General features: G+C 38.6%; 2 protein-coding genes across 2 annotated transcripts; both read left to right on the top strand.

The window, feature by feature from the left end:
- Window positions 1-2,268: 2,268 nt before the first annotated feature.
- Window positions 2,269-6,562, top strand: LOC133957069 (taste receptor type 1 member 1-like). Its single transcript, XM_062392497.1, has 6 exons — window positions 2,269-2,468; window positions 2,751-3,057; window positions 3,200-3,925; window positions 4,016-4,222; window positions 4,496-4,616; window positions 5,634-6,562. Exons 1-6 carry the CDS (start codon window positions 2,269-2,271, stop codon window positions 6,560-6,562), a joined length of 2,490 nt encoding a protein of 829 aa, XP_062248481.1.
- Window positions 6,563-8,285: 1,723 nt separating this feature from the next.
- Window positions 8,286-12,710, top strand: LOC133957044 (taste receptor type 1 member 1-like). The gene is given in 7 exon segments (XM_062392467.1): window positions 8,286-8,470; window positions 8,771-9,077; window positions 9,219-9,944; window positions 10,128-10,334; window positions 10,518-10,638; window positions 11,787-12,474; window positions 12,476-12,710. Coding segments are annotated over 7 exon segments (2,469 nt in total).
- Window positions 12,711-13,170: the final 460 nt, after the last annotated feature.

Below are 13,170 nucleotides of genomic sequence, written 5' to 3'. Positions count from 1 at the left end.
CTAAAAAAAACAGGTTAATCTGAGGAGGGCTGTTTTAGACAGGGTAAAAAGTGTGCTGTTTTAAATTATCCTTGTGGTAGTTTGACCAAAATATGTTACAGACATTTCATTAAGACCCCAAGGAACCATATCAACTGTAGTAAAATGGGAATTATATGTCCCCTTTAACTTGAACATTTGAGTTGAAAGGGTATGAATTGACAAAAGAACTCAATCATCAATCAATCAATTTTTTTTTGTATATCATAGAATTATTTTTGTAGTTTTTCCTTACTCTTGCTGAGGGTTAAGGACAGAGGATGTCACACCCTGTTAAAGCCCTATGAGATGAATTGTAATTTGTGAATATGGGCTATACAAATAAAATTTGATTGATTGATTGATTAATGATATTCCATGATAAGCCGGCACTACAATAACATTCGATCCTTGATTCGCCATGGATCGTCAAAGTAGGTTTTCATGAATGGATAAAGTAACATAGTTATTTGTTTTAAATACACTAAAACAACATTTATGAATCAACTTGTACAATGTGAGTTGAAACAAAGCTTATCTTGAAGTTGAGTTAACCTTGATAATTTTTACAGTGTATTTATCAAGATAGCTTCAAGATCACATTTATTTGCCTTTGATAACTCCGTAACATGAAGTTGAAATTATTTTACTAAATGTGGCATTGGGAGTGTGTAATTTAAGACTGAGATGGAAACAAAGAGAAAACCAGTGCCTCAGGAAACTAAATTCTTTCCGTTAACATATAAGAAAACAAAATGTTACAAACACCAACCATGCACATTGTTGGTATGGATGATCTTTTGGAAGTGCAAACATTTGACAGCAATAATTGCTCTTTAGTAGTTCACCCACCTCATGTGGCTCCCACAAACCATTTCATTTATACTTTAAATATCTTTTCCATCACCCTTTAATATCTCCTACAGACAAGGGGTTCAGCTGTGTCATTACGAGTTTGTCTGATTTCAGTGAGAGTCCAGCTCACAATCTTTTGTCATCCTTCATAATAATCCTCAGACAGATTGCAAATGATCTGCTCCCAAATAACCTGTGTGGTCAAAGGTTCAACTCATGCAGATCTCATTTGTAAGAGGATGTAGCATTTTAGCCTTAACCAAAGATATCCGGTTGAATTAATTCATTTGTTTATATTTGCTTGAGACCACACACAACCTCACAGCCTCATCTTTACTTCATCCCTGTCATCCATACACCATCCCTATGGCAACACTTGAATTCAATATGAAACTTATCTTACAAAATCATATTACATTTTAATGACTGATTTAACAGTTGTGAGTAGTTAAAGCCATTATTAATTATAAGTTAATGATTTGAAGCATATGGTGCAAGTGTATGTAGGTTGTGTCCATGTGATGTGGGTTTTTAGCAGAACATGCAATGAGCCAAAGTCCCATTGCCTTTAAAACCCACCTTGTACCTTGGTGGAGTGCAATTAAAATGTTAAAATGGGGAATGTGTCAGATGGTAAGAGACAAGGCTTCTTTGCTGAAGAAACAAGTTCACTTGTGTACAAAATAAAAAGACACGCATGCTTCAAAATTGCAATGTGTCAACAATGCACTGACACAGATTTTTAGACCAACACACCCATGGGTGCTCAGATAGTTGCGGGAGCATTTCCTATTTAAATGAAGGGGCCGCAGGATGAGAAACTCCATCAGTTTGAAACTAGCAAATACACAATTGGTGCAACAGGTGTAAGACGTCCCCAAAGTAAAAGGTCAACTTTGACTGATATACTGCGATTCTTATGTAATGGAAAACGTTACTGTTAAAGGTGTCAAGATTTTTAGCCACTATGCACTAAGGAGAAGTTATCGTTCCACAAAACTGCAAGTTCCATCCATAGATCGCCCCCCCCCCCCCCCATGAATGTATCAAGACATTCACTTTTCCTAAACCTAACAAAATCATTTTGTCCTTAAACCTGTGTGTTTTATTACCATGACAACGTGTGTGTGTGTGCGCGTGTGTTTAAGTGTGTGTATGTGTATACATATGTATATACCATTTGTCATAATCACAGCATAGAGGCAACTTGCTTGCTCATAATTATCGCTCACCTCAGTATGTAGCCACCACAGGGGTAAGTGCAGCTCAGATACTGTTTGCATACTAATCTGTGAGCTGCATGGAAATCAAGACTAGGGGTTTGCCATTACAAGCCACACATTGCTTATTAAAAGCAGAGGCTGAATCCCTTAAGAGATCACAGCAGATGGATGAATGATCTCTACAACCATGAAAAATTTTCTCTTTTGTCTGTGTCTGCTTGGCTCTCGTCTACGCTTCTCCTCGACTCAGTGCACTGTCAAAGCCTCGGAGTTTCAGCTGGAAGGAGACTATCTGATAGGTGGACTTTTTGATATTCATCATGTCAGCGACTCTGTACATCAAGTCAGACCAGAGGCCATCGACTGCTCCAGGTGAGTTTTATTATACATTTGCATAGATATTTAATGAAGTTGAAAGTATAAGATCAGGTCTTAGTGTAATGGATTATATCGAATGTAAAAAACAGTTAGTAAAGCTCCATAAGACATTTTCCTTCACACTCGATCAAGTTGACGATGTAACATCTGATCTCAATCCTTGTACCATGAAATATCTAATTTCTCTTCATGTAAACGTATCAGTGTTGACGTCTGAAGACTTAATGTTGATTTAAAGTCGGTCTTGCTCTCCTGTTGTCCTTCCTCTGTCCACAGTCAACCCTTCATTGTGTCCAGTTATCGGAGGTTTCAGATGATGAGATTCGCTGTGGAGCAAATCAATAACTCCACCAACGTGCTGCCTAATGTGTCTCTTGGTTATGAGATTTTTGACCACTGCTCGGAATTTCAGAATTTCCCAGGAATTTTCCAACTCATCTCATTCAATGGCTCAACTGAATTCTTGGATGAAAAAAATAAGACTATGTTCAAAATGACTAAGATGATAGGAGTGGTCGGCCCCTTCTCAAGCACTGAGACATTGACTGTCGCCCAACTGTTCATGACGGATCTCATCCCGATGGTAAATCTGTCCTCTTTTTAAATATTTTTCCCTGATACAATGTCAATTAATTTACATTTTGACTTAGTAATGACATTGTGAATTTATTTGTTCTTTACTGCCAATAAAAATATTGTCAATTTCTCTATTACTATTCTTACAGGTCAGCTATGGAGCTTCGAGCTCTGCGTTTTCAGAGAAAGCTAAATATCCATCGTTCCTGCGAACAGTGCATTCCAATGAAGAAATCATAGAAGTGATTGTCAGCATTCTACTGCACTTCAAATGGAAGTGGGTTGCTTTCCTCAACAGTGGTGACGACTTTGGCGTTGACGGCCTGACGTTGTTTATAAAGAGGATTAAAGACACTGAGATCTGCTTGCCGTTCACCAAAACACTCACTGACGACACTAATCACTCCCAAATGTTCAAACACATAGACGTACAGAGGATAGACATCATTGTTGTCTATGCTTCTAAGTTGACCGCTGAAGATCTCATTAGGTCAGCAATACGACTGAATGTCACCAACAAAGTGTGGATAGCAGGGGACACCTGGTCCTTAAACAAGATGCTACCCAAGGAGAGAGGAATCCAGAATATTGGAACTGTGCTCGGCGTGTCTCAGTCAGTAGTGACGATACCTGGTTTCAGTGATTTTATCCATTCTTCCAAAAGCAGGATTCAATGTGGTCATGCAAAACAACCGGCGTTGTGTAATCAGGTTTGCAACTGTGACAGCCTGACTGCAGAGGAACTCATTTCTATGGACCCATCCTTCTCTTTTGCTGTGTATTCTGCTGTGCATGCTCTTGCCAACGCCTTACACAAGGCCTTACGATGTGAAGCTGATCAATGTAATGACATTATTACACTGTCCCCTTACATGGTGAGTATAACAATTATTAGAGGGTTTATATTTTACTTTAACTCCACCAGAAGTAGTAACGCTCCTCTGAACTTTGTGTGTCCACATCAGGTTCTAGCAGAGCTGAAGAAGTCAAACTTCATGCTTATGAATCAAACTATTGGGTTTGATCAAAATGGAAACCCCAGGTTTGGATCGTATTCTATAGTTTTCTGGAACCAGAGTGGTGACGCCCAGGAGATCGGCTTTTATGATGTTCACCCTTCGGTCCATCATTTTATTAACGGTACCAAAGTAAAGTGGCACTCAGGTGGAGAAGTAAGTCATTTTTTCCACCAGTACAGTATGTTGTTTGAGAAAATTGTGCACAAATTAAACGGCACTGGAACGAGAAGACAAACTGTTATCAACTACAGATTGTGGTACGACACGCGGTATACAAGGGAAAATTACTCAGTTTCTAAAAGGATGTTCCAATTTTACAAAACATGTCAAGATTTTTAAAAGCTTCATATGAAGATTGTTGTGAGTGCAAATTTCATCCTTAACGGTATTTTCTTATCTTAAATTACTTTGTGCTGAACAATTCAGGTGCCAACTTCACAGTGTAGCCCACCATGTGAAGTGGGATATGCAAAACAGCAAGATGGAATCTACAAATGCTGCTTCACATGTCACCTCTGTCAAAATGGAACTTATGTCAACAGCACAGGTAAAGTATTTACATTTCTAAAAAAAACACTACTGCCCTTTTGTTTTGATATTATTTGGAAAGCTGTTTAACATTCAGACACCTACAAGCTTCCATTTTCACTCTGACCCCTGAACATGGCCGATGAATCCAGAGCTTTTTGGCTTAAATAATTGGTTTTGGTTTTAAGAATATACTGATGTCTTCAGCTACAATTCGAACGCATTCCATTCAATGCAATGTACTCTTCTTAAACTTTTCAAACCTATTCATATATTAAATATTAAAGCAAATTTAATTTAACAAAATACCGTCATGACAGAACATCTACCTGTTAATTCCATAAACGTCTGTATGTATGAGGAATGCATATCTCCTGAGCTGTTTCTCTCAGCAGCTTCATACTTAGCATGTGTATTGTTTGTGGCCCAGGAAAGTGCAGTGACCATTTTGGTGGGATTAATACATATTATATGTTCAATATTAATCAAATTTAAATAAACAGACGACCAGCGCTCGTTAGCAATCAGTGGGGGCGGACAATATCGTCGCCAGATCAATTTGATAATAAACAAAATTCCTCTTTTCGTACTGACAGACATTCCTAGGTTCTGATCTTCTATATGGCAATAACAATCATAGAACCACTTTCTCCTTGGCAAGTCTTCAAAGTAAAATCACAAGTTTTTTGTGGTATTGCTTGGTACTGAGCAGAATAACAAAGCTGTGACATTGGGTGTGAAGAATAAGTTGACCTTTGAAATAGCCGATATGCATGAAAAAAAAAACATAATCACAGGGTTTTCTAACGTCACTCTGAATTATAGTCTGTTTATAAAAAGCTCTGAACACAACATCCAACACACAAACAATAAAAATGAATGTATATTATTTCATTAACATTCCAAACAGACGGGTTTACAACACGCACTGGAGTGGTGGATTATGAAAGCTGAAGAGAGTAAAACTGCTTCCTCTATTGTCTGATAATCTTTCCAAAACTGTATTAACAAATCGTCCCTCTCTCTTGTTTAACAGAGGATCCCTACAAGTGCATAGACTGTAAAGAGACAGAGTGGTCTGCAGAAGGAAGCACCTCATGCACCCTGCGGCAGGTGGAGTACATCCCATTCACAGACAGTGGGGCTATACTGATCATGTTCGGGGCCTCTGCCTTGGTGGGCATCTCACTCACCATGTCTGGTCTCTTTGCTGTGAACTACAACACTCCTGTTGTCAGATCTGCTGGGGGACCCATGTGCTTCCTTATCTTAGGCTGCCTCAGTCTGTGTAGTCTCAGTATTTTCTTTTATTTTGGCAAACCAACTGTTTCTTATTGTATCTTGAGGTTCTTACCGTTCTTCTTGTTCTACACTGTTTGTATGGCATGCTTTGTTGTGCGCTCGTTTCAAATTGTTTGCATTTTCAAAATGGCTGCCAAATTTCCCAAGCTGCACAGCTGGTGGATGAAGTATCATGGACAGTGGCTGGTCATCACTGTGGCATTTGTCACTCAGGCACTCTTTATAATCATTGGCTATTCTTATACACCCCCCAGGCCCTATAATGAAACCGTATGGTACCCAGATAAAATCATACTTAGTTGTGACTTCAGTCTGGAATCCTTCTCTGCTCCTGTATCTTTACTTCTATGTCTGTGCTCTCTTTGCTTTATTTTCTCCTACATGGGGAAAGACCTCCCCAAAAATTACAACGAGGCCAAAGCGATAACGTTCTGTCTGCTGTTGTTGATCCTCACCTGGATCATCTTTGCCACTGTATACCTGCTTTACCGGGGAAAATACATCCAAACTCTCAATGCTGCGGCAGTGCTCTCCAGTCTCTACTCCTTTCTGTTGTGGTACTTCCTGCCAAAATGTTATATCATAATTTTCCAACCCAAGAAAAACACACAGCAGTACTTCCAAGGTCTCATTCAGAACTATACCAAAACTATGAGCCAGTAGGAGCCTACTGTAATATCTGATGGATCAGATATGTTTCAGCTCTTCTAAATATTGTAGCATCTGAAGTCCTTAAAAATGTGATGTACTACAATATTACATATAACTCATACAATTGATTCTTGCAATAATCATTCAATCTTCCAGTGCAGTATCAGACTGTGACATATTCAACCATCTGTGCGTTTTCTGCAGCTTCACACCTGTTCTTTCCTCTGTGTTCACACCTACAAGGAATTCTACAAAACACTAACTTTAAAATATCATTATGTTCTATGACATGTAGCTGACTCAATTGAGATTTATTATACAGGTCTACATTGTCAAAAGTAATAGAAAAATGTAAGCAAAAAAATGAATTATGGAACATGTTTTTTTCTTTTCAGCTTAACGTTTTTGTGGTTATTACATTATTCTCACAACATGAAAACACCAGCTCATTGTTATGCTGTTCACAGACGAGACTTTAGACATATCTTGAATTTACTTGATACCATTTTTAATGCATTCAAATGATTTTGCTTTTGTGTCTATTGCTTGTAATATAATTTCTTTCATCTCCAATAAAGAAAATAAAGTCCAATCTCTAACTCTATTGGTCCCCCTCATTTTTAAAATGTTTACGTACACGCCCATACTGTCATTTTGAGATATCCTCATTTCATTCCGACAGTATCAGTGTGGTAATGAACAATGTCATCATTGAACAGTTATACAGCTGTAACAATAACATTATGAGACTATCAGATATGTCAGATTAATTTGTTTGTATTTGCTTGAGACCACACACAACCTCACTGCCTCGTCTTACTTCATCCCTGTCTTCCATACACCATCCCTATGGCAATACTTGAATTCAATATAAATCTAAACTTAGAAAAGCATAATACATTTTAATGACTGATTTAATAGTTGTGAGTAGTTTAAGCCATTAATAATTTTAAGTTATGATTTGAAGCATATGGTGCAAGTGTATGTAGGTTGTGTCCATGTGATGTGGGTTTTTAGCAGAATAAGCATTTAGCGAAAGTCCCATTCCCTTTAAAACCCACCTTGTACCTTGGTGGATTGTGATTCAAATTTTAAAATGGGGAATGTGTCAGATGGTAAGAGACAAGGCTTCTTTGCTGAATTAATAAGTTCACTTGTGTACAAAGTAAAAAGAGACGCATCCTTCAAAATTGCAATGTGTCAACAATACACTGACCAAACATCTTTTAAACCAACATGGGTGTTCAGATAGTTGCGAGAGCATTTGCTATTTAAATTAAGGGGCCACTGGATGAGAAGCTGACAACTGCATCAGTGTGAAACTAGCAAATACACAGTTGGTGAAACAGATGTGAGACAAGACCCTAAGCCCCCCCCCCCCCCCCCCCCCCAATTGAAAGTATCAAGGCATTAACTTTTCCTAAACCTAACAAAATAATTTTGTGCCTAAACCTGTGTGTTTTATTCCAACGACAACGTGTGTGTGTGTGTGTGTGGGGGGGGGGGGGGGTACTCGTTTGTCTGTGTGTGTAAACATATGAATATACCATTTGTCATATACTCAGCAGAGAGGCAGCTAGCAGCTAACAGCTCAGATACGGTTTGCATACTACTCTTTGAGGTGCATGGAAATCAAGACTAGGGGTTTGCCATTACAAGCCACACATTGCTTATTGAAAGCAGAGGCTGAATCCCTTAAGAGATCACAGCAGATTGATGAAGGATCCCTACAACCATGAAACATTTTCTCTTTTGTCTGTGTCTGCTGGGCTCTCGTCTACGCTTCTCCTCGACTCAGTGCATTGACCAAGCCTCAGAGTTTCAGCTGGAAGGAGACTATATGATAGGTGGGCTTTTTGATATTCATCATGTCAGCGACTCTGTACATCAAATCAGACCAGAGGCCATCGACTGCTCCAGGTGAGTTTTATTATACATTTACATTGATATTTAATGAAGTTGAAAGTATAAGATCAAGTCTTAGTGTAACGGATTATAATCGAATGTAAAGCCAGTTACTAAGCTCCATAAGACATTTTCCTTCACACTCTATCCAGTTATTTGTACATGATCAAGTTGACGATGTAACATCTGATCTCAATCCTTGTACCATGAAATATCTAATTTCTCTTCATGTAAATGTATCAGTGTTGACGTCTGAAGACTTAATGTTGATTTAAAGTCGGTCCTGCTCTCTTGTTGTCCTTCCTCTGTCCACAGTCAACCCTTCATTGTGCCCAGTTATCGGAGGTTTCAGATGATGAGATTTGCTGTGGAGCAAATCAATAACTCCACCAACCTGCTGCCTAATGTGTCTCTTGGTTATGAGATTTTTGACCACTGCTCGGAATTTCAGAATTTCCCAGGAATTTTCCAACTCATCTCATTCAATGGCTCAATTAAAGTCTTGGATGAAAAACATAAGACTATGTTCAAAATGACTAAGATGATAGGAGTGGTGGGCCCCTTCTCAAGCACTGAGACATTGACTGCCGCCCAACTGTTCATGACGGATCTCATCCCTATGGTAAATCTGTCCTCTTTTTAAATATTTTTCCATCGTACAATGTCAATTAATATAAATTCGACTTAGTCATGACATTGTGAATTTATTTGTTCTTTATTGCTAATGAAAATATTCAGAATTTCTCTATTACTCTTCTTACAGGTGAGCTATGGAGCTGCCAGCTCTGCGTTTTCAAAGAAAGCTATATATCCCTCTTTCCTGCGAACAGTGTATTCCAATGAAGAAATCATAGAAGTGATTGTCAGCATCCTACTGCACTTCAAATGGAAGTGGGTTGCTTTCCTCAACAGTGGTGACGACTTTGGCGTTGACGGCCTGACGTCGTTCATAAAGAGGATTAAAGACACTGAGATCTGCTTGCCGTTCACCAAAACGCTCACTGACGACACTATTCACTCCCAAATGTTCAGACAGATAGACGTACAGAGGATAGATATCATTGTTGTCTTTGCTCCTAAGTTGACCGCTGAAGATCTCATTAGGTCAGCAATACGAGTGAATGTCACCAACAAGGTGTGGATAGCAGGGGACACCTGGTCCTTAAACAAGATGCTTCCCAAGGAGAGAGGAATCCAGAATATAGGAACTGTGCTCGGCGTGTCTCAGTCAGTAGTGGCGATACCTGGTTTCAGTGATTTTATCCTTTCTTCCAAAAGCAGGATTCAATGTGGTCATGCAAAACAACCGGCGTTGTGTAATCAGGTTTGCAACTGTGAAAGCCTGACTGCAGAGGAACTCATTTCTATGGACCCATCCTTCTCTTTTGCTGTGTATTCTGCTGTGCATGCTCTTGCCAAAGCCTTACACAATGCCTTACAATGTGAAGCTGGTCAATGTAATGACAATATTACACTGTACCCTTACATGGTGAGTATAACAATTATTAGAGGGTTTATATTTGATTTCTTTGATGATAGCACCTGTAGATAAGTTGACCAAGATCCAAAATACTTGTCTCACGTGTGTTTTAATAGATACACATCATATACAATCCACTTTACAACCACCAGAAGTAGTAACGCTCCTCTGAACTTTGTGTGTCCACATCAGGTTCTAGCAGAGCTGAAGAAGACAAACTTTTTGCTTATGAATCAAACTATTGGGTTTGATCAAAATGGAAACCCCACGTTTGGATCGTATTCTATAGTTTTCTGGAATCAGAGTGGTGACGCCCAGATGATCGGGTTTTATGATTTTTACCCATCAGTCCATCATTTTATTAACAGTACCAAAGTAAAGTGGTACTCAGGTGGAGAAGTAAGTAATTTTTTTCCACAGTACAGTATGGTGTTTGAGTTAATTGTGCACACATTAAAGGGAACTGGAAATAGCAGACAAACTGTTATCACAAATAGATGGTGGTACAACACGGGGACTGTTGTGAGTGCAAATTTCATCCGTATTTTCTTATCTTAAATTACTTTCTGCTGAACAATTCAGGTGCCAACTTCACAGTGTAGCCCACCATGTGAAGTGGGATATGCAAAACAGCAAGATGGAATCCACAAATGCTGCTTCACATGTCACCTCTGTCAGAATGGAACTTATGTCAACAACACAGGTAAATTATTATAGAGGAAAATAAGGAACATTTAAAAAAAAAAACACTACTGCCCTTTTGTTTTGATTTCATTTGGAAGGCTGTTTAACATTCAGACACTTACAAGCTTCCATTTTCACTCTGACCTCTGAACATGGCCGATTGATCAAGAGCTTTTTGGCTTAAATAATTGGTTTTGGTTTTAAGAATATACTGATGTCTTCAGCTACACTTTGAACGCATTCCATTCAATTCAATGTACTCTTCTTAAACTTTTCAAACACATTCATATATTAAATATTAAAGCAAATTTAAATTAACAAAATATCGTCACGACAGAACATCTACCTGTTAATTCCATAAACGTCTGTATGTATGAGGAATGCATATCTCCTGAGCTGTTTCTCTCAGCAGCTTCATACTTAGCATGTGTATTGTTTGTGGCCCAGGAAAGTGCAGTGACCATTTTGGTGGGATTAATACATATTATATGTTCAATATTAATAAAATTTTAATAAACAGGCGACCAGCGCTCGTTAGCAATCAGTGACAATATCGCTGCCAGTTCAATTTGAAAAAATATTTTTTTATTTCACCATTTCGGACTGACAAATATTCACAGGTGCTGATCTCCTATATGTCAATAACAATCATACAACCACTTCCTCTTTGGCAAGTTGTTAAAGTAAATCACATGTTTTGTTGATGTATTGCTTGGTACTGATCAAGGATTACAGCTTGGCTCTAAAGATTGAGTTGACCTTTGAAATATACGACATGCATGAAAAAAAAACACCAGTTAAGTAAATCTGCAAATGTTATATATATAAAGCACATTACTGAACAGTTTTAAAGCTAATTCTGTTTCATTTGATCAAAAACATGGATTAAAACTCTTCATTAGAGATAACCCAGGTAGGATGATCAGAACATTTTCTAACGTCACTCTGAATTATAGTCAGTTTATAAAAAGCTCTGAACACAACTTCCAACACACAACCAATAAAGTGAATGTATATTATTTTCATTAGCATTCCAAACAGACGGGTTTAGAACAGGCACTGGAGTGGTGTATTATGAAAGCTGAAGAGAGTAAAACTGCTTCTTCTATTGTCTGATTATCTTTCCAAAACTGTATTAACAAATTGTCCCTCTCTCTTGTTTAACAGAGGATCCCTACAAGTGCATAGACTGTAAGGAGACAGAGTGGTCTGCAGAAGGAAGCACCTCATGCACCCTGCGGCTGGTGGAGTACATCCCATTCACAGACAGTGGGGCTATACTGATCATGTTCGGGGCCTCGGCCTCGGTGGGCATCTCACTCGCCATGTCTGGTCTCTTTGCTGTGAACTACAACACCCCTGTTGTCAGATCTGCTGGGGGACCCATGTGCTTCCTTATCTTAGGCTGCCTCAGTCTGTGTAGTCTCAGTATTTACTTTCACTTTGGCAAACCAACTGTTTCTTATTGTATCTTGAGGTTCTTACTGTTCTGCTTGTTCTACACTGTTTGTATGGCATGCTTTGTTGTGCGCTCATTTCAAATTGTTTGCGTTTTCAAAATGGCTGCCAAGTTTCCCAAGCTGCACAGCTGGTGGATGAAGTATCATGGACAGTGGCTGGTCATCACTGTGGCATTTGTCACTCAGGCACTCTTTATAATCATTGGCTATTCTTATACACCCCCCAGGCCCTATAATGAAACCGTATGGTACCCAGATAAAATCATACTTAGTTGTGACTTCAGTCTGGAATCCTTCTCTGCTCCTGTATCTTTACTTTTATCTCTGTGCTCTCTTTGCTTTATTTTCTCCTACATGGGGAAAGACCTCCCAAAAAATTACAACGAGGCCAAAGCAGTTCTGTCTGCTGCTGCTGATCTTCACCTGGATCATCTTTGTCACTGGATACCTGCTTTACCGGGGAAGATACATCCAAACTATTAACGCTGTGGCAGTGCTCTCCAGTCTCTACTCCTTTCTGTTGTGGTACTTTCTACCAAAATGTTACATCATCATTTTCCAACCCAAGAAAAACACACAGCAGTACTTCGCAGGTCTCATTCAGAACTATACCAAAACTATAAGCCAGTAGCTGACTGTAGTAATTATATCACAGCAGACAGATTTGTTTTGGCCTCATAAAATGATATTATTTAGTTACAGGAAAGTAATATTTTTCTAATACATTTCTAATTTAGCGTGCAGTAAGGTGCATCCAAAATAAACATTGTTACAGGAGGTAAGTACTCTACAGAGATGAATACTGACTTTGTCCTGAACAGGATTCAGAGAAAGATTATCTTTATGTATCATAAATGGCTGATACCTTTAATAAGTAATGGCAATTGCTAACTTCCTTTAATAGTAAAGATATTTGTAATATATATCTGTTTTTGTGATAACACTCCATTGTACACATGTCAATAAAGAAATAAGACGGCATTGTGGGAAATGTTACTTTTCTCTGTCAGAGTCAGATAAAATGATTGATGTCACACTCATGCCGGTTGTTCTACAGCTCGTCTTTACTTTTTCACTTTCTCCATCTTAAT

The sequence above is a fragment of the Platichthys flesus genome, chromosome 7 (genome assembly GCF_949316205.1).
Source record: "Platichthys flesus chromosome 7, fPlaFle2.1, whole genome shotgun sequence".
NCBI classification, from domain to species: domain Eukaryota; kingdom Metazoa; phylum Chordata; class Actinopteri; order Pleuronectiformes; family Pleuronectidae; genus Platichthys; species Platichthys flesus.
This window is presented reverse-complemented; position numbering and strand designations above follow the sequence as displayed.

Coding starts and splice junctions, on each gene's coding strand:
- LOC133957069 (XM_062392497.1), top strand. CDS start 2,269: ATGATCTCTACAACCATGAAAAATTTTCTCTTTTGTCTGTGTCTGCTT. Junction 3,926..4,015: donor TTACACTGTCCCCTTACATG/GTGAGTATAACA, acceptor TGTCCACATCAG/GTTCTAGCAGAGCTGAAGAA. Junction 4,617..5,633: donor AACTTATGTCAACAGCACAG/GTAAAGTATTTA, acceptor CTTGTTTAACAG/AGGATCCCTACAAGTGCATA.